The 20,545-nt window shown below is 51.9% G+C and overlaps 3 protein-coding genes and 1 non-coding gene across 4 annotated transcripts; 1 reads left to right on the plus strand and 3 right to left on the minus strand.

The window, feature by feature from the left end:
- The first annotated feature begins 95 nt into the window (after nt 1–95).
- LOC112896618 lies at nt 96–921 on the plus strand. The gene has a single exon (XM_025964647.1). The coding sequence runs from the start codon at nt 223–225 to the stop codon at nt 793–795; it is 573 nt and encodes a 190-aa protein (XP_025820432.1). The 5' UTR covers nt 96–222; the 3' UTR covers nt 796–921.
- On the minus strand, nt 920–7,655 carry LOC112896615 (kinesin-like protein KIN-5C). The gene is made up of 22 exons (XM_025964642.1): nt 7,471–7,655; nt 7,202–7,331; nt 6,572–6,730; nt 6,112–6,461; nt 5,893–6,031; nt 5,696–5,793; nt 5,435–5,591; nt 4,595–4,664; nt 4,440–4,516; nt 4,206–4,340; nt 4,017–4,128; nt 3,724–3,810; nt 3,467–3,642; nt 3,205–3,366; nt 2,991–3,098; nt 2,731–2,889; nt 2,572–2,655; nt 2,247–2,452; nt 2,051–2,152; nt 1,700–1,809; nt 1,456–1,607; nt 920–1,347 (listed from the first exon to the last, which is right to left on the minus strand). Exons 1-22 carry the CDS (start codon nt 7,527–7,529, stop codon nt 1,156–1,158), a joined length of 3,024 nt encoding a protein of 1,007 aa, XP_025820427.1. The 5' UTR covers nt 7,530–7,655; the 3' UTR covers nt 920–1,155.
- A 955-nt stretch (nt 7,656–8,610) lies between these two features.
- TRNAP-CGG lies at nt 8,611–8,682 on the minus strand. Its single transcript has one exon. It is a non-coding gene; the product is annotated as a tRNA-Pro (tRNA).
- A 424-nt stretch (nt 8,683–9,106) lies between these two features.
- LOC112897510 (vesicle-associated membrane protein 727) lies at nt 9,107–12,050 on the minus strand. The gene is made up of 6 exons (XM_025965815.1): nt 11,893–12,050; nt 11,515–11,740; nt 11,186–11,387; nt 10,973–11,093; nt 9,656–9,718; nt 9,107–9,566 (listed from the first exon to the last, which is right to left on the minus strand). The coding sequence occupies exons 2-6, from the start codon at nt 11,708–11,710 to the stop codon at nt 9,423–9,425; spliced, it is 726 nt and encodes a 241-aa protein (XP_025821600.1). The 5' UTR covers nt 11,711–11,740; nt 11,893–12,050; the 3' UTR covers nt 9,107–9,422.
- Nucleotides 12,051–20,545: the final 8,495 nt, after the last annotated feature.

Genomic DNA, 20,545 nt, shown 5'->3' on the forward strand with positions numbered 1-20,545 from the left:
TTGTTTTGTCAGTGATTGATCAACCCTTGGTCTGGGAGAGAGGCAAATCGAACCATTGGTTCACAAATCAACGCCACTGAATGAGCTCGCCGTCCAGTCTGGATGAGGTCGCCATCACCAAAGCCTCGCCAACACACAACAGAGAAGAAACCCTGCAAGCCGGCAACCTGATTCGCTCTCCCAATCCCAACCAGATCACCTCTCACTAGTTCTCTCAGGGCCATGGGCAGCGCGTCGTCCCCGCCGTCGCGGCGGCGGTGGAGCTGGGGCTCGGCGCTCGCCGGCGCGGCGACGACCGCCGCCGCCACGGCGCTGCTGCTGTGCCGGCCGCGGGACCCCCGCTTCGAGCTCATCTCCATCAGCCTGTCCACCTTCCACTTCCGCCCGCCGGCGGCGCTGGACATCGGCCTCACCCTCACCGTGCACGCCACCAACCCCAACGTCGTGCCCGTGCGCTACGGGCCCTCCACCGTATCCATCCTCTACGGCGGCGCGCACCTCGGCACGGCGCACCTCGACGCCGGCGGGCAGCCCGCCACCTCCTGCCGCCTGCTCCACCTCCCGGCGCGCCTCGACGGCGTCGAGCTCGCGCACCGCGCGCGCTCCATCATCTCCGACGTCGCGCGCCGCCACATGGAGCTGGAAGCCACCGTCGAGATCGCCGGCGAGGCGGCCGTGCTCCTCTGGTCCCGGCCCTTCTCTGTCCGCATCGACAGCCACATCACCGTCGACCCTATCCTCCTGGAGGTGGTCGAGCAGGAGAACAGCTCGGAGATGCAGCTCTACCTCGCCTGAATTTTACTACCTGCTAGACTCTGCCCAAATCATCTGTAGAAAACCCTACCGCTTATTTGTGCGATGCTCAAAAACCTTAGCAATTATTTGCACAACGCGATGGAACATTCAGATTCCCTTGCGATTCAAAAACATTTGGGTAAATTTCTGATTATCCACATCAGCAGTATCACACAACACATGAACACAATGCTACAGATGATGAAACGAGGAAAAGGGAAATGCACCTGGGGAAAGCTAAGGCAGCTCACGCCCCACAGTTAACCTAGCACACAGCAAGGACTTCAAAACCGGCAAATTGGTGCCCACAAATTAAATTACACTGCACACAGGGATGTGATGGTGGTGGCTTCCGTCGTCTCAGTTGAGTGTCGCGAGGGGCGAGCGAGGGATGAGCGACGGCTTGGGCTCCTTGCTCGATTCGTACGGGTGGTTCTCGCGGAACTCGTTCGCCAGGGTCTCCATGGGCATCGCCCGCATCGACTCGATTGTGCCTTTGCTTGGTACGTTCGGCTCGGACCTCACCGGAGTTTCACCAGTCGGCTCGTAGTCCTGCAACAGCAGCATTTGTAGGGGAGTCCAGACAAGAGATGTAAATTGTCAATGCAACAGAAACTCATTGGAAGGAATCATTGATGATTCCACCGATCTCAGTCTCACCTTGTAGCTGCTTTGGAAAGCCTTGTCAGCATGCTTGTTGATGCCGGCAGCCTGGCTTGAGTGGTTCTCTTGCAGCTGTTGCAGCTCTGCAAAGTGAACCTCTACCGTTGACACTACTCTTGAGCTTGATTTGCGCGACTCTTCCAGTAGATCTGAAGCAAATTGACGTGTTAAGACGTTCAGATCAGATAGGGAACTTTACAAATCTGAGTAAGATGATCGGATTGAGTGACAAGAATAGTACCGTCAATGTCCTGGGTTATGTCCTTGCTGCTCTTGGCTGCATGTTCTTCAGCCACAGCTCGAGACCATGCAATCTCAACTTCATGTTGCTCATTGTTCTCAACTGCCGATCTGAAAAATCAACAGCAACCAAACTATATTTAAGGCCAATCAACGCTCGGGTACTGCAATACTGCCCCTTGCCTGCTTATCTGCTACCATACGAGTTATTTTGTTGAGAATGTCATTCGTATGTTCCAAGATTATATGTTAGCATGCAAACCATGAAGAAAGTAGTGATTCTCAACAAATGCTAAATGAATCTTGGCTTGCCATATTAAGAACTGAAGGTAAAGAGGAATAATCTGCTTGCCTGACAAGTGCATCAACTTCAGTGACGTGTTTTTTGCTGAGATCGTTAACAGCTGCATGTGACTTCTTCCATTGCTGAACAGCAGAGTCAACAGTGCATGCACTGGGTACATCAAAATACAAATGATTGATCAGACAATACAATTTTTAAGATATAAGCGAGTGAACAAAAATTCCATTTAACCATTCAGACATACCATTCCTGTAGCATGGTTTCCATTCGACAATGCTTAGCTGCAGAAGAGCTGGACCCAGTTTTGCAGTCATTCTCCGCCTGCTCTGCAAATATCTCCCACTTCCTTTTGGCGTCTTTAGTGACACACTCCATAGCTGATGTGTGTTCATCCAAAAATGCCTTGTTTCCACGAGCAGCATCACCAAGAGAATTCAACCTAACACCGACCTGAAGGAAAACATCATCAGGATCCTATTATAACACTGAACCTATATACAAGGCCCCAAGATTTTTCCACCGATATTAACAAAATGAATGCAATATTAAAATCATAAGCATGCACACACCAGCTCTCTTTGTCTAGTAATGTGTTTAGACACTAAACTGCTTATGTCCGCCAGAAGCTTCTGTTCCTCTGATTTTGATTGTTCCTGCACCAGCTACGGTATTAGATATACACCAACCAAATTTTGGCAGTGAGTGAAAAACAAGGATAGATGTCTCACCTCATAAGCAATCTGAAAATCTTCAATGCTTTTCATTTGTGCTTCATGTGTGTTGTTTGAGTGGCTATGCAACTTTGACGTTTCCTCAACATATTTGTCAAATAGCCCAATAATAAAGGTAGACATCTCTTTTGTTCTGTCCAAGCTAATTAGGAAACTCTACAAAACAGCAGGAGCAAACTCCAAGTAAGACTTGTGGTCAATGTTAAAATGTTAAATATCTTCAGTGAAGTGTGAGACCAACAGAAATTATAACTGACCTCCCTTAATTCTCGAGTGAAGTGTGTAAGCTCGCTTCGGTGGGTAGTCAACAAGTTATGGATGTCACTAAATATATTCTGTGCCTCTCCCTCCACACAAGCTAGTAGCTGTGAACAAGGATATTGCCATGAGAATAGATAGAACAAAGGTTAGGACCAAATACTAGAGGGCAGTACATGTTGTTTAAGCCAGACAAGCAACCAAATTACTTGCCTGGTCAAGACTGCAGCAGCTTGCAGCAGACAGTGATGATATATCTTCAAGTGTGGCATTTGCACTTGCTTTATGTAGCAGTACAACATTTTGGAAGGCTTCCATATGAGACATGTATAATGATTTTGAAGCCAAAATTTTCTTTTTCAGCTCAGAAGTGGCCTTCAAATGTTCAAATAAACATAGTTAATATACAATATGAATTCATGGAGGTAATTGGGTCAAGAATTAGCATGCCAATTAATGTAACAATAGTATGTACCTTGTCATGGGAATCAACACAAGACTGACACAAATGTTCCACGGACTTTAGGTGCTTATTTTGTTGGTCTATGGATGCATTAAGTGTACTGGATAGAACACCCAACTTCGAAGCAAGGTCAGTTTGGAATGTATTCACAACTGACCTATTTGTGGCACTTAGCTTGTCTCCCCTAGCTATTTCATCATAATCAACATCCTGTTAGTACAAATGACAATGTTAAGAAAGACAGTAAAGAGATGGTCCTAAACACTTACCGATTTTTGAATAGAGTGAAGCATTATCGCGACTAGATTTTTCCAGGTCTGATCGCAGAACACAAGCTTGATGTGTTAAAGCATTTTCTGTCACAAGAACGAGTTAGATCACTGTTAAAACCTATAACTCAATGTAGAATTTGGGGAAAACAAAACTCTAGAACTTCTACCTCTATTGCTTGTCTTGCTGTACATACATATACATTGTTATGGGCTGGGCCTATTACACATGCATGGCCCAACACTCAAACTAAATGGATGTCTGGAGTGGACAATGAGATATAAAATGATACCTGCTTTCTTCTGCTCTGAAATTATGAAGTCCTTCTCCTTAAGGTTATATTGTGCCTGTTTCAGATCTTCTTTTGTCGTAGAGAGTAGGTTGCTTGTGTGGTCCAGACATTTCTAACCATAGTACCGAGCTATAAGCAATAAAGTTTAAGTAACCCTAAAGTAACCAGAGTAAGAAAAATACAACTCACCTCTGTCACTTCAAGCTTTTTGCTCAAATCAGCAGAATGCTGAAGCTCAGAATCGTACTTCTGTTGCAAATCGCTAATTAGCTTCTGGTTTGCTTCCAAAGAAGCATTCATTTGTTCGATCTGATCAGCCATTGCCTTGATAAGGAAAATTAGAAAGAACAAGTCATTTCAAGGGTGAAAAAGAATATTTGGCCTTCAGATAGATTTGAAACATCATGGTAAGGCAAACACTACCTTTCGTTCATTTTCCTCCTGCTGATATCTATCTTTGGGGATGTACACTCCAACTTTTTCTCGAGCAGCATATACCTCTGGGAAGTAGACAAGTTTTATGAGGATACCATTTCACCATCCTGATGAGATGAAATGACTGTGTATTCACTACTGACCTGCTTTAAGTCGGTCAATTTCACCATAAAGATCTTTAATTAATGTTGATTTCATCATTTTCTGATTGACCTGCAACATAGAAATATATAAGAAACAAATCCCAGGTGTCAACAGGTATTAACCAGCAGCATTGAACTTGTCCAAAAGATCATTTTTTGGCTTTGGATCCTTCAAAAATAACACTGACAAATATCTGAACTACTTCCATTGGATACCATGTTGAGAAAGCCGTTCTTTTATAACACGCCACTAGTAAATCAGTTTGCGATGCTAGTATCAAATGAGATGGCAATAATGCATAAACAAATAGATAGATCCAAGTTAACAACAACTGAACAAGAAAAAATATAAGAGAGCGGCACATTTTCTTTAAGCTACACAAGCAGACAAATTGCTTGCCTGGTCAAGACTACAACAGCTACAGTTCATGCCAAACATTCATCAGCACAAGCCTATGACCACAGTTTTCACTTGAGAAGATCACCGAACATGTATGCATATGAAAACAGTTGCTACAGCATAACTACTAAAAGAGGGGCTAAGTGGGTGGCTGGATAAGTGAATAGAATATTGCAACTGAAGTTAGGTTTTTCTTTTATTCTGGACATACTAATCGTTAAATTCACATAGTAAAGTTCATTTTATATGTATCCCAACACAAAACTTCCATCTAATTATGTCTACAAGTTTGATCTACCATTTGCCTTCTCAGCCATGGCTTCAAGAACATGTCGAAAATTTCTCTAGAAGAATAAGGATAAAAAGATTTTTACATTGTAAACAAAAATATAACAGAAACAATGAACACCAGTAAATCAGAGAAAGCGGAGCCAAATCACCTCAGGCCTGTTCTTGATGCTCTTTGCTCGGTGTGCATAGTCCAATGTACTCAAAGTTTCTTCAAGGCAATGCACGGAAGGTGAAACAGTTGCAATAATGCAAGTCTTTGTTCTTCCTCCGAGTGAATCGCGAAGCAATCTTGTGAGTTTACTGTCCCTGAAGACAAGAGAATTTTCAGACAAGTTAGCAAAGATCAACTACTTTAGACAAAATAATCAACTATTGTAGACAAAATAACATTATTAACTTATTCTTCTTACCTGTAAGGAACATGTCCTAGGTGCTCTACCAACGCCGTAATCACACGCCCCAAAGTCAGCAAGCTTTTATTAATTTCACCAGCCTCCCTTGCACGGCCCTATAATCAAGAGGGAGTTTCTTACTTTAGAATGCTAATTGATACTCATAAATGAAGGTATGAAAAAGCAGCATTCAGGCTAGTCATACTATACAGTACCTCCCTAGCTCCAGAACGAGAGATGTTCTCGGAACCAGCCAAGTCAACAAGATTTAACTTCCCGCATTTTATCAGTTCTTCTCCTTCAGGGGTTGCCTCTTTTATGTGAATAGTGATAGAGAAAAGGGAGTGTGACCGACTGAAATGTTAGGGGTGGTAGTGAGCACTTAAGTTTGCCTTAGCAGTACAATTGAAAAGAAGACAGCGGGTGAGATTAACCTAGATTGTTTATTCAAAAGAGTCTCTGCAGTGCGCCTCTTTGCAGACCCTCTTTCCAACAGAGAAAATATTTCACTTGCATTTGTAACAATTTCTTCCTCAAGACCTCTAACAAGCACTCCGCCCTTGCCGTCCTCCATAAGAGGTAAGGTTTTCTTCTGTCTATCTTCTAGAGCAACCTTAGATATCTCCTCAGGTGCAAGAAGATCTGTGATTTCTTCATTGTACAGCTCCAGGAACGTGACTTTAACACTGTACTCAGTATTCTGCCTCTCCAGGGTATCAAAGATCTGCTTCACTGCCCTAGGTATGACTCCAGCATCTGCAGGTAACTGGCCCTTTGGCCCGCTCTGCAAGCATTCGAACACAAGAAGTCATTATTGCGTTGGCTCTCCTAAACACAAGAAACCAACCTAGAAACATACAGTCATGAAATACAGCATCAGCAGTATAGACTTGCCTTTGCTCTCCTGCACTCGCCTTCCATGGTATATGTCTTTCCTGTGCCTGTCTGGCCATAGGCAAATATGGTACAGTTGAATCCCTCCAAGACCTCATTAACAATAGGAATAATCGCCTGGTCATACAAGTCCTGCTGCTTTGCTGTCGGCCCAAAAACCTGGAAAACAAAGTGAGGGTACTGCATGTTAGAACCCTGCACCTGGCAACCAGAGCTGGAACAGAATAAAGTCCGTGGCCGCTTGCGCCAGCACTAGCTTCTAGCATAGACCACTGAGACTAGCTGAATTAAATAAGAGTAAATCATTAGTGCTCCAGATGTCTACAATGAAGTATAACTGTTCGAATTCACAAGCTAGGCAATTCCACTGCAGATTGAGCTTGTTCGGATGCAGCAACAGCTTTAATTGTTAAGTTATCATTGGTATTAAAATGTCCCCTAGAGACCACTTAATCAGCGCGACAGCCACTCAAATTTTGAATTAGTCACACTGAAACAGCAGTACCCACAGCATCACCGCCGGAAAACCAAGTGCACGCCAACAAAGGGGTGAGGGTACCAAATCCAGCCATTGAAACTGCCAGATCTCGGGAAATGGGGGTCGGAAAATGTGGGGAGAGAGCATCAGACCTTGTCGAAGGTGAAGACCCGGTCGAACTGCTTGCCGGCGATGGTCTGCGTGACGGCGACCTCCCGCTGGTAGTCGTTGCAGGTGACGACCTGCGGCGCGTTGTTCCTGAGCTCGTCGTCGCTGAAGGGCCTGCGCCGAGGACTCGTGCGGTTAGTGCTGCGGATCTGGGGCAGGGCGACCTGACGCTTCACCCGCGCGCCGATGGAGAGGGGCAGAGAGAGGGAGGGAGGGAGGGAGGGGTGGGGAACGGCGGTGGTGTGGCGCGTACCTGCATCGGAGGAGGACCTGCACGTTCACCGCCTTCTCCTTGTCCTGCCGCGACGACATGGCGGACGCGGCGGCGAAGGGGGGCGGTGGCTCGGAGGAGAGGGGATTTCAAATTTTGTACGGCGAGGTGGGGAGGAGCGGGGGTGCGGTGGGGGAGACGGAGAGGGAGAATTCGAAATTTTGGGGGACTAGGAGAGGCGTTGCTGCTTGCGGCAGCCGCGTGGGATTTATGCGGCCGCGCCCCGCCGTCACAGCCGTTGGATCCAAACGGGGTCGCGACGCTCGAGGTGGTCCGTGTGAACTGGGCTCGCTCGGCCCAGCAGGCCTGTTAATATGGTGGCGCTTCGTGTGTTTTTTTTTTTTTAAAAAAAAACGGTGCAGCGTGTGAATTGGCTGGACATGCTTTTGTAAAAGAAAACGAAAACAATAAAACACTCTGATGTTTTACCTTGTCCTGCAAAAAATAAGTACCTAAAATTTGAGCAAATTCTCCCTAAAGGAGTCACCAAGGCTCGATTTGGCCTCTGAACTTTTGAGTTGGAATCCTGAAACCCTTTTCTTCAGTCGAAATTAGTAGTAACACAACTTATGAGTCAATTTACCATCATACCGGGCAGGTGCAAGTGTTTCTTTGCCCTCTCCTGGTCCTGGGAGAGGGAAAGAACAAACAAAGAAAATGATCTCATTCCTGTTGGTGACTCGTCGCTTGTATAGTAGGTGCAGCCTCACATCACATTGGTCGACTTTGAACCAACGAAACAAAAGTGTTTTGAGGACCAATATGGACAGAACGAGATATCAGATACCAAAATGTCTACTGCCCCCTAAATTTTCTTCAAGATAACATCGGCTAAACATGGTAAAGAAAACACTCTGTGCATTTACTTAGAAATTCCGTGTGTTCCATTACGAAACACTTTGTGCGATGGCTTCAAAATACAACTAGCTCCGTGATCTTGAAATGGGTCAAGGGTCTGGATCAACGGGCACAGAGCGTATGTGATCTTAATACATTCATCCAGCCAGATCACGTGCTCAGGTCGACAAAAAGGTTAGTTCATCGCTCACAATTCACAAAGGTTCTGTAAAAGCAACTAAGCAAGCATAGGTCTCAAGTAAATCTTAAATAAAAAAAATACATGGGGTGTTGCGAGAATCGAACTCGCGACCTCTCGCACCCGAAGCGAGAATCATACCACTAGACCAAACACCCTTTTTGTTTTGACAGTTTTCGAACGCATATCTCAATGTTCATACTGTCGGTTCTCTGACCCGACTTGCACGGCGAGATCCCACTTTGGGAGAATCATCCGCTGATCCACAGTCTCTTCCAGTCTACACTTCGGTGGTGTACTTTTTACAGGTTCCGAAAGGAGGGGTTCAGTGTTGTTCTCTGAATGTTTCAGCTTCCGATTATTGGCTGGACATGGCAAGAAACTGTTTGCTCGCTCAATTATCTTCTGGGAATTTCAGCCGATCCAGGTTTATAGACATCAACTTCATGAAGTAGCTCGTAGTAGACATCATCGTAATTCGCAAAACTGAACAGGCAATCTCTGTGGTCCAGGCTTTACTACTTACTAAGCCCATGCAGATGCGCAAGTGAATCGATGCAGGGAAACACAGCTTGGCACCAGTAAAGAAGGACAGAAGGTCCTGATTCCAAATAATAAGAGCTTGCATTTTGGAATGTACAGATAATAAAGGTCATAGTGTCATATCACCTTCTCCCACAAAGTTATCTATCACAGGTACTCCAGCTGCCTACCATTATCATATGAAACACGGCGAGGAGCGCACGGAATTAACATCCGCTACACGATACCAATACCCACAGCATGACAGAAACACGATTCGGTGACCATTCTGTGCATGTGAAACGGGCAACAACACATCAAACACTTTAGAGAGAGAGAGAGAGAGACAAGAGGCCGAGCAACGACTTTGAGCGATCTAACATTTGAATCCCCTGCAGACCATCAGCCAAAGGATGAGAATCAGAGCCGCAATGCCTCCACCAACCATCAGCTTAAACCTTAGGTTCTGAAGCCACATCTTTCGCCTCAGCTCTCTGCCATGCCTGTGGAAGGTGTCAGCCTGTAGTAAATTTAACAAAACAGTTCTCAGTCAAAGTCAACCCCACGTGTTTCCGCACAAAATACACGCATCAAACATTGAGTAAATACCTGCGATTGTAAGGTCTCAGTCTTGCCCACCAAAAGCTCAATCTTCTCACCACGGTCCAATATCTGCCCAGAAGTCCAGCACAGTCAGAGACTCATTAATATGGTCCAAACATTAAAGGTAGAACTTCTGGTTAAGTTTAAATATATGGAGCTGTGACCATTGATCGCAGTACTTCATATCCTGCTGAATGCCAATTACAATGAACAGTAGAGATGGATTGCTGAACCCCTACAATCTACAGCTATGTCCCAAAAAACTTGCAAATTGCAATACTGGCGGGTCGAAGGCTTATGGGATAAGAAGTAGGAAACCTTCCAAAAAAACAATGAACTGATCAGCACTAATCATTTGTCAACAACAACAACAACAATGGCATGTCCTGGTCTAAAAAGATCCTGCCATTACTTGTTCAAACTGTACCTAGTGACAACTAGATGTTCCATTACTTGTTTATAAAATGCACCAAGTATATCCACCCAATGTTCATGAACCACTTCTTAAGTAATTATTTATGTACAGGAAGGTCAGATTTAGCACATGGAAATCTATCCAACAGAAACTTCAAAAACCATTGTTTCTATCAAGCTGCAGGTATTATGTGATCCCCTAGCTATTGGGATGTTTCATAAAGCAACTCGTTGCTTAAACACAAAATGAAATGATTTGTGCTCAAAATAACATGATATTGTCTCCAGATATGCCATTTGAACAGAACCCATAAATTATAAGCGTATAGCACAGCAGAGTTCAGAGCTTCATCTGTGCAAACTATTTGCCCTTCAGCAGTGAAATGCATGCCCATGATACCTCTCTGGATGGTAAACATTTAGCCGAGCACAGACCTTCTAAAAATAATTTCTAGATAGAACAATGAACTGCTCAGCACTAATAATTTCTCAACAACAATAGTGGTACGTCCAAGTCTAGAATAGAAGGACAAGACAAGATTCAGCCATTGCCTGATCAAATTGTACCTAGTGACACCTGTTAAAGTTGTTCCTAGTGACACCACCAGATGTTCAGTAATCAAGGAACTTCAAAAAGATATCGTTTCTAGTTTTCTACAAAGGTGTAGGTATACCAGTACATGTGATCGCCACACTACTGTGACTGGTTGGCTGGTTGCTCAAACACAAAAGGAAGTTAACTGTGCTAGACAAACCATGGTACTATCTCCAAATATGTCATCTGAACAGAACAGAGAAAGTATGGGCGTACAGGAAAGCAGAGTCCAGAGCTTCATTTGTGCAAAATTTGTTTGTCAACAGTGAAATGCACGCGATTCCCAGATTGTAAATATTAAGCTGAGCACATACCTTCTCAATATTATCCATCATGATCCCTTTGACTTCCGACAGGTGGGCTTTCACCCTGGAGAGCTTGTTAATTTCCTCTGGGTGGTTAACACAATACTGCATATGATCCTTCAACCTCGGGCTACAACGACGAAACACAAGAACTAATCACATACTCCTCTTCCATGGGGCAGAGCACAAAAGGCTAATTTGACAGGAAGGATGATTTCATACCCGAATTCACGGTCAAGGTTGTAGGCAATGCTGAAGCGGTCTTCGAACAGGAAGTCGTCCTCGTCCGCATCATCAGCGAGCGGGTGCAGCCCCTCCTCGTCGATGCTGGACCCATACCGCTGCATGAAGTCTTCCCTAACCCTCTCTAGGAAGACGAAGGGCACGCTCCTCCCGGCCGCCTCATCCGCGACCACTAGGAACACTACATCAAACAGACAGCATGTGTACAATGTTGGGCAAGTCAACTCGCGGTTCAACACCACATCGCAGAGGGCGCATCAATTAAAGGAGGGGGGGAACAAAACAAACAAACAAAAAAGGCACGGTACCGAAGCCGCGGTCGACGAGGAAGTTGAAGGTGTGGCCGTCGCAGGAGTAGGTGGATCTGGTGCTGTTGGGGGGCAGCTTCTGGAGGCACTGGACGGCGACGGTGCTGAAGTTGCCGGAGAAGGCGGTGTGCTCCGCCAGCACGACGGAGCCCTTGGCCACAAAGCTGTAAATCAGCGCCTGCTTGCTGCTGCTCATGGCGCACAGACGCCGCGGAACGGGAACGCCCTAGCAATCGACAAGAGCGCGGCCGTATAGAGCCCGCGATTCGCCCAGGGGAACGGAATTAAATTAAACCGGTAGCAAGCAATTCGATCGGATCTCAGGTTGGGCGAGGTCAATCTGGGAGAGGACGGGAGGAGGTGGGGGAGGGGGCGAACCTGCGAGAAGCTTCTGCTTCGTCTCCCTCCTTCCTTCCGTCCGTCCCGCGGTGGTGAGTTCGGAGAGGAGGAAAACTTTGTGCCCGGGGTGGGGGATTAATCCAATTTTTGACCCTTTTTGCAATTGCTTCGTCCTGAGTTAACCATCTTGCCCGAAATTACGTGTTTGCCCCTGCATGGCAGCACCCGAGTGTTTTTCTATTGCAGCCGGTGAGTTCCACTCGCTCGCCTAACCACTTGCTACATGTTCTTTTCTGCGATTTTCCACTCGCGTGCTCTCTCTTATACTTACTACTACAAGACCGTGATTCACACGGATGCCTTCAAAATGCTTAAACACCCCCATTCTTTAGTCATACACGGCGATCAAAAATTCAGTAGTGAAGATTGGCAAATGTACAGTTAAACCAACCATCCAAATTATGAACTTCTACATCATTTGCTTCATGCTGTAGAGTTGGGGCGTTAGCAGATGCAGAATCGTAAGATATCTTTCTTCTGTGAAACCAAAAGGATCAACCTGCTTGTAAGTGTTGGAGTGTATCGTGCCCATTGGGCCCATGTGTATTACAATAACTATACCCTGTTAGGGTTTGTGTTGAATAGGAAAAGCATCTCTTCTATATGGTATCAGGTTAGCTTGCTCTCCTTCTCTCCTTCTGCCCGCCGCCGCCGCCGCCGGCCACCATGGCCGGCCGCCGGCCGCCGGCCCTCTCCTCCTTTCCTCCCCTCTCCTCTTCCTCTCCCTCCTCTGCTCCCGCTCCGGCCGCCGTGGGCGCCTGGGCTGCCGGCGCCCGGCTGCTGCCGCCCGGTTTCCCCGCCGCCGCGCTGGTCCTCGCGGGGGGGCCGGCCGCGGGCGCCGCCGCTCCCCTGCTCCAAGACGCGGGGGGGCCGACCGCGGGCGCCGCCGCGGGGGGGCTGGCCGCGGGCGCCGCCGCTCCCCTGCTCCAGGACGCAGGGGGGCCGGCCGCGGGCGCCGCCGCGGGTTCCGCCGTGAGCGCCGCTCCTCCTCTGCTCCAGGGGCTGCCGGGGCTGCCGCCGGGTGCCGCGGCGGGCGCCGCCGTGGGCGCCGCAGTGGGCGCCGGAGCTCCTCTGCTCCAGGCTGCTGGCGCCCTGGGCCCCCTGCAGCCCGCCACCACTGCTGCCGCAGCAACTGCTGACGCGGGCGCTGGGGCTGCGGGACCCTAGCCGCGCGCCGCCGTCGATCTGGCCGCCCTGCGGGCCGCTGTGCGGCTGCTGCCGGCCGTGGGCGCTGCGGGCCCGCAGCCCGTCATCGATGCCGCGCCTAGTGCCGCTCAGTCTGGTCTCGGGATGGCGCCCGAGGATGCACCGTTCTCCGGCGCCTTCCGAGGACAGCAGGCCGACGCCGCTCGCGCCGCGGCCCTCCTCACCGCCAAGTCGGAGGCTTCAGCCGCCCAGGAGCGGGTCTGTGTGGCTGCCCTCGCCTGGGAGCGCGAGCGCGCCACGGCCGCCGCCCTCGCTCTCCGGGTCGTCGAGGAGGAGCGCTACCTCCGCATCTCCTCCGGCCAGCCTGTCGACCCTGAGCCCGGCACCTCCTCCTCCTTTCGAGCCCCGTCCGCTGGATCTGGAGCCTGGTACGATCCGACCGACCCCTCGGTCGCCCAGCTCCACCTCCAGGCTGCTGGTGTCCAGAACATCAGGGCCCTGGTCTCCGTCCTCCTCGACCCCGCGTCCTCCTCCTACAGCCGCTGGCGGGACCAGGTCCTCCTCACCCTCCGCCGCTACGCTCTCGACGACCACGTCCTCGTCGACTCGCCGATCGAGGCGCGGGACGTGACGTGGCTGCGTCTCGACAGTGTCGCCATGTCCTGGATCTTCGGGACCATCTCTCTAGATCTTCAGGACCTCATCAGGACCCACGGCGGCACTGCGCGACAGGCTTGGGTGGCGCTCGAGGGGCAGTTCCTCGGCAACGCCGAGTACCGCGCCCTCCAGCTCGATGCCACCTTCCGCACTTTCATCCAGGGGGACCTCTCCGTCGGTGAGTACTGCCGGCGGATGAAGAGCATGGCTGATGCTCTTCACGACCTCGGGGATCCGGTGTCCGATCGGATCTTGGTGCTCAATGTCCTACGGGGCCTGAGCAGCACCTACGACCACCCGAAGTGCTGAATCACCCGCCAGAGGCCCTTTCCCACCTTCCTGCAGGTCCGGGACGACCTCGCTCTTGAGGAGCTCACCAGGGGTCTTGCGCCCGGATCCTCCTCACCCTCCGCCGCGCTTGTTACCGCTCCACCATCCTCCTCCGCTGCTCCTGCCACCTCCCTCCTTGGGGCTGCTCCCGCCGGGCAGACCGGAGGAGGGGGGGCCGTGGACGTCGCCGGCGACGGGGTGGTGGTGGTGGCACTGGTGGCCCTGCTCCTGGGGATACCAGTACCGGTGGGGGCCGTCGGAGCGCGTCGACCTCGGCTCCTGCTCCTGCCCCTGCCCCTGGAGGTACGCCCTGGCCATCCTTCAGCAACCCGTGGTCAGGGCGCATCTCGATGTGGCCGCTCTAGGGTCAGGTGGGGGGCCTTCGTCCTCAGCTCCAGCCGGCGGCCCTGTTCACTGGTGCTACTCCTTTTTTCGCGCCATCCTGGACCCCGCCCGCTCAGCCTAGCCAGCAGCCGACCTGGCCGGGGGGGGGGGGTGGGACCAGGCCGCTCTGTCGCAGTCCTTTAGCACCATGGGACTGACACCGCCGGTCAGCACCGAGTGGATCGCCGACTCGGGTGCCTCGTTCCACACCACTCCTGATGCCTGTATCCTCTCTTCTGTCCGACCCCCACACCCCTCTTGTCCTTCTTCTATCATGGTTGGTGATGGGTCTTGCCTTCCTGTCACCGCCGTGGGTTCTGCTCCTCGTCTTCCTAATGTTCTTGTTGCTCCTCGAATGGTTCACAAACTTCTTTCCATTCGCCAGTTTACTGCTGACAACTCTTGTTCTATCGAATTTGACTCCTCTGGCCTTACTGTGAAGGATTCGGCTTCCTGGCGTCCTCTTCTCCGATGTGACAGCCCGGGGCCCCTTTACACCCTTCGGCTTCCTGCTTCCGCTGCCTCGCCTTCGGCTTCTTCGTCTGCTGCTTTTGCCGTGACACCTTCTTCCACCACCTGGCACCGCCGGCTTGGTCACCCCGGCCGCGACGTTTTGGCTCAGCTCAGCCGTAGTACCGATGCTCCTTGTACTAAGGCCCCTGCTGAGCACCTCTGTCATGCGTGCCAGTTAGGTCGTCATATTAGACTTCCGTTTTCTTCTTCTTCTTCGCATGCTGCGCATGTTTTTGATCTGATTCACTGTGACCTGTGGACATCTCCTGTACTCAGCATGTCTGGTTATAAATATTATCTGGTCATTGTTGATGATTTTTCTCATTACTCTTGGACTTTTCCTTTGCGCACCAAGTCTAAGACCTTCCCCACCCTCCTCCACTTCTTTGCCTGGGTGTCCACTCAGTTCGGCCTCACAGTTAAGGCCGTCCAGTGTGACAATGGGCGAGAGTTCGATAACTCCACCTCCCGGTCCTTCTTCCTGTCTCGGGGTGTTCAGCTGCGTATGTCTTGTCCGTATACCTCTCCTCAGAACGGCAAGGCTGAGCGGATGATTCGCACGATGAACGACGTCGTGCGCACCCTCCTGATCCAGGCCTCTCTGCCCCCGTGCTTCTGGGCTGAGAGCCTCCACACTGCCACCTACCTACTTAACCGTCTTCCGTCCACTGCTTCTCCCGCTGCCACTCCACACCATGCTCTCTTCGGTACCCCTCCTCGCTACGACCACCTTCGGGTCTTCGGGTGTGCGTGTTACCCTAACACCTCCGCCACCGCTTCTCACAAGCTGGCGCCCCGATCGACTCGTTGTGTGTTCCTCGGGTACTCCCCTGACCACAAGGGGTACCGATGCCTTGACCTCACCTCTCGCCGCGTTCTGATCTCCCAACACGTCGTCTTTGACGAGTCGGATTTCCCCTACTCTACCTCCTCTACACCTTCTCCTGACCCCGAGCTGGAGACTCTATTTCCGACTGACCCGGTGGTTCAGCCACCGTTCCCTGTCTGTCCTTTTCCTGCAGGTTTCCCTGGCACGCCGGCACCGTCTCCGGTGATCCCTGCTGCGTCGAGCGCGGCCCCGGTACCCGCGGTCGCACCACGCGCGGTTTCCGGACCTCCGGTCGTGCCGCGCGCGGCCCCAGTGCCTTCACGTGCATCTGCGCGGTACGCCCAGCCGGTGCAGGTGTACCGGCGTCGCTCGGCGCCGACCCCGACACCACCGCAGTACACTGAGCCGGTGCAGGTGTACCGGCGTCGTTCGGCGCCGACCCTGGCGCCGCCTCCTGCTCCGGAGGCTCCTGCGACGCCGGCGCCGTCGCCGCTGCTGCCTCCTCCGGCTCCCTCTCGTGCCGAGCCGGAGGTATACCACCCGCCAGTCATCCATCGGGATCCTCGGCATATCCATCCCATGGTGACTCGGCGGATGGCCTCTCAGGCCGCGACTCTCTCCGCCGCCGAGGGAGAGCCGCGTGTCTCTCCTGTACCCTCGTCTATCCGCGACGTCTTGGCGGATCCTCACTGGCGTCGCGCGATGGAAGAGGAGTATGCGGCTCTTCTTGCCAACCAGACGTGGGACCTCGTGCCGCGTCCGTCTGGTTGCAATGTGGTGACTGGCAAGTGGATCTGGACGCATAAGCGTCGGGCTGATGGCACACTGGAGCGCTACAAAGCTCGCTGGGTTCTTCGGGGGTTCACACAGCGGCCTGGTGTGGACTATGATGAGACCTTCAGCCCTGTCGTGAAGCTTGCTACGGTGCGCACTGTCCTGTCGCTTGCGCTCTCACGCTCTTGGCCTGTGCACCAACTGGACGTGAAGAATGCGTTTCTTCACGGCACTCTGTTCGAGACTGTCTACTGCTCTCAGCCAGCGGGATTTGTGGATTCGAGCCATCCGGATATGGTCTGCCGGCTCAACAAATCTCTCTATGGGCTGAAGCAGGCTCCTCGGGCTTGGTACTCTCGGTTCGCCACGTTCTTGCTGACATTGGGGTTCACCGAGGCCAAGTCTGACACGTCTCTCTTCGTCTACCGCCGAGGGGATGAGACCTCTTATCTGCTGCTCTACGTTGATGACATTGTGCTCACAGCCTCGAGTCAGCAGTTGCTTCAGAGTGTCATCTTCTCTCTGCGGCAGGAGTTTGCTATGAAGGATCTCGGTCAGCTCCACCACTTCTTGGGCGTCACTGTTGAGCCTTGCCCGTCTGGTCTTCTCATGCACCAGCGGCAGTACGCACTCGATATCTTGGAGCGGGCTGGGATGACTGATTGCAAGCCCTGCTCCACTCCTGTCGACACTCAGGCGAAGCTGTCCGCCGATCTGGGTGATCCGGTGGCTGATCCTACTGCCTACCGGAGTCTGGCTGGTGCTTTGCAGTACCTCACCTTCACCAGGCCGGATCTCACCTACGCTGTCCAGCAGGTCTGTCTCCATATGCATGATCCCCGGGAGTCACACCTTGCTGCGCTGAAGCGTCTCCTCCGCTACGTCCGTGGCACTGTGGACCTCGGCCTGGTTCTTCACCGCTCGTCTTCTGCTGAGCTGGTGGTCTACACCGACGCTGACTGGGCTGGCTGCCCGGACACCCGTCGATCCACTTCCGGCTACGCCGTCTTCCTGGGCGGCAACCTGGTCTCCTGGTCGTCCAAGCGGCAGCCGGTTGTCTCTCGCTCCAGTGCCGAGGCGGAGTACCGGGCTGTCGCTAACGGCGTTGCGGAGGCGTCCTGGCTTCGACAGCTCTTGGCGGAGCTCCACAGCCCGCTCGCCAAGAGCACGATCGTCTACTGCGACAACGTCAGCGCCGTGTATCTCTCCACCAACCCCGTCCAGCATCAACGGACAAAGCACGTGGAGATCGACCTACACTTCGTGCGCGACAGAGTCGCAGTCGGCGATGTTCGGGTCCTCCATGTCCCGACTACCTCCCAGTTTGCTGACATCTTCACCAAGGGGCTGCCCTCCTGAAGCGTCCCCCCCCATCAGGGAAGACTTAAAAGTGTTGACTTATCAGTCCCAGGAGGCTGATAACACTTTTATTACATCAGATGGTACATCACCGTACAACTCTACGCGGTAATGGGCAGTGCAGCGCCACTATCGCGAGGATTACAACCAGAACCCACACAACTACACTAGCGACGAACAAAGGATCATCAGAGTCTTGCGCCATGCGGAATCCAACGGTGACCTCAGCCACAGGCAAGACTGGGTGCAGGACGAAACCCTACTCGTTATCTTCGGGGATGTAGTCTGGGTCTTCCACTGTAAAAGTAAGGAAGGGGTGAGTACAAACGTACTCAGCAAGTCCAACCACACCCACGGGGGGGTATAGTAGAAATTAATGCACGGGACAATCCAAGGATAAGGTTATGGTTCATTTGCGGAAAACTCTATTGTATGCAGGGGTTTGTTTTAAAAGCATTTTCAAAACAGGTTTTCTTGTACCAAAGAACACACGGTGTTGATCCACACAGGATCCAAGTTTTAAACTGCTACCGGACTCCCCGTCCGCCGTAGCACACGGCACAACTGCCGGACACTTTCCAAACAACTCACACCAGCCCATTCATTCCTAGAGATAAACACTAGTTGTGTGACCACACCGTAACCTGCCCAATACCGTAGGCACGGCTATTCGAATAGATTTTAACTCTGCAGAGGTGTGCAACTTTACCCACAGGTGGGGTACCACAGCACGAACACCTTAGTGCCGGTGCAGATCCCAACAAAGCCATTACCCACCTTAGCTAGACCTGACTAGCCACCACGGGATCCATCAAGGGGTCATTCGACCTATCTCCGAGGTTTAACCGGGGCATAAGTCACACAGATCTTATCCCTTCTCCTTGATCACCCGTTGCTCTCAGCTCTCCTGGTGGCTATCAGACTAACCAGTGGGATTTATGCTAAGCCGTTGCCCATACAACGGTCAAGTGGTTCGCACGACAAGAAGCTAGGTGAGATGTCACATCAACTCGGTCCTTAGGGGTGACAAGATGGATATCTCCCTTCCTCGCTCAACCACACAGGTACGAGCACACCAACGGCAATTCACACAGAAATGCCATCCATCCCGTCTAACTCGTCTTTCAAAACCACATTGTATCCCTTCCCACACACACACGTTTTCTTTATAAAATCAGGTGGTCAAGGTAGGGTTATCTCAAACAAGGGTGGCTATCCTACCATGTTTTCAGCACGCAAAACCATGCAATTTTATAAAACAGGCCACTGGGTTGTGTTTATAAAAACTAGGATAGAAACATGCATCAAAGGGCGGGATTGAACTTGCCATCGTCAAATCCTTGCGGGAAGTCCTGGTCGAAGCACTGTCCCTCGGGTTCGGGGTCGCGGAACTGGTCCTCGTTCGCTTGGTCACAGTCGGGACCTTCCTCGTTCACTCCGTGTCCTACGACGCAATCAAACAAACACACAATCAAGCACAAAAACTAAAAGCTTTTATCGTCGAGCTTGAATCGGAAATAATTTAGTTACGGAGTTAGGGGTGATATCTTTGGGTGGTTTCTTAATGGCATGGCTAAAACTATACTAGAAGCGGAGTGGTAAAGTTTCGGGTCAATCGGAGGTCGTTTCGCACATAAAATGACGCGCTAAAGGTGGTTTCAGGGCTTAAACGGGGGTCCAGGGGCTTGGTAGTAATTATCTAAAGAGGGCAGGGGTTTGTTTGCGAACCCTAGAAATATCCAGAGTATGCAAAAGGGTGTCGGGCGTTGTTGGGTTTTTATGTAATGGAGGGATTCAATTCGAAATAATAGGATGGGCAGGGTTTCTTTTGCGAAAGGGGGCTATTAGAGAGGGGGGGTCCTTATTTAGAAAAGAGAGCAAGGGCAGGGGGTTATCGGGCATTTTGCCCATTCTTCCTCCTCTCCCGTTGACAGGAAACAGGGGAGGGAGGAGGAGGTCCGGCGGCGGGGATTCCGGCCGGCCCGGGGCCTGGCGGCGGTCGAGGCGGGGGGGAAAAGAAGGAGGGAGGTGAGGGGGTCCTATTCCCCTCCTCACCTCGGCTTGGGATGCAGCGAGGAGGTGCGACGACGGGGGCCGGCGGGCGGCGGCAGAGCCAGAGGCGGTGGTGGCGCGGCGGGCTTCGGGGAGGGAGGCGCGCGGTGGCTAGGCGTTGGTGGTCGTCGGGGCTACGCGGGGCCCTATTTATAACCCGGGGGAGGCGGTGGAGGGGTGGTCGCGACGGTGGCCGGTGCGGGGCGCCATTAATGGCGCCTCGGCCGCTTGCCGTCGTCGCGATGCGGCATTCGTGCTCGCGTGCGCGTACGGCGCGGCACGGCGCGGCCAGGGGGCGGGGCGGTGCACGTGGCACAGGGCGACGGCGCACGCGGTCGGGCAGGGCGCCAGCGACGGGCGGCGCGGCACGCGCTCGTGCGCGCGCGGGCGGCGCGGCGAGGCGCGGGCCAGGGCGGGCGTGCGGGCGACGGGCGGCGCGGCGAGATGCGTGGCCTACGCGGGACACGCGGAGCACGCGGGGCGGGCGCGTGCGCGGCACGGCCGGGGCGGTGCAGGCGCTCGGCCTGGGCGGCGTGCGGGCGCTCGGGAGCAGAGGCAGGGGAAAGAGAGGAGAGAAGGAGAGAGAAG

The sequence above is a fragment of the Panicum hallii genome, chromosome 6 (genome assembly GCF_002211085.1).
Source record: "Panicum hallii strain FIL2 chromosome 6, PHallii_v3.1, whole genome shotgun sequence".
NCBI lineage: Eukaryota > Viridiplantae > Streptophyta > Magnoliopsida > Poales > Poaceae > Panicum > Panicum hallii.

What these genes read in the sequence shown, in the direction of transcription:
- LOC112896618 (XM_025964647.1), top strand. Translation starts at nt 223, where the DNA reads ATGGGCAGCGCGTCGTCCCCGCCGTCGCGGCGGCGGTGGAGCTGGGGC.
- LOC112896615 (XM_025964642.1), bottom strand. Translation starts at nt 7,529, where the DNA reads ATGTCGTCGCGGCAGGACAAGGAGAAGGCGGTGAACGTGCAGGTCCTC. An exon ending in GCGAGTGCAGGAGAGCAAAG is followed by an intron (nt 6,462 to 6,571) that starts GCAAGTCTATAC and finishes GAATGCTTGCAG; the next exon opens with AGCGGGCCAAAGGGCCAGTT. An exon ending in AGGAGGAAAATGAACGAAAG is followed by an intron (nt 4,341 to 4,439) that starts GTAGTGTTTGCC and finishes TTCCTTATCAAG; the next exon opens with GCAATGGCTGATCAGATCGA.
- LOC112897510 (XM_025965815.1), bottom strand. Translation starts at nt 11,710, where the DNA reads ATGAGCAGCAGCAAGCAGGCGCTGATTTACAGCTTTGTGGCCAAGGGC. An exon ending in CCTCGTCGACCGCGGCTTCG is followed by an intron (nt 11,388 to 11,514) that starts GTACCGTGCCTT and finishes TGTTTGATGTAG; the next exon opens with TGTTCCTAGTGGTCGCGGAT. An exon ending in AACCTTGACCGTGAATTCGG is followed by an intron (nt 11,094 to 11,185) that starts GTATGAAATCAT and finishes TCGTCGTTGTAG; the next exon opens with CCCGAGGTTGAAGGATCATA.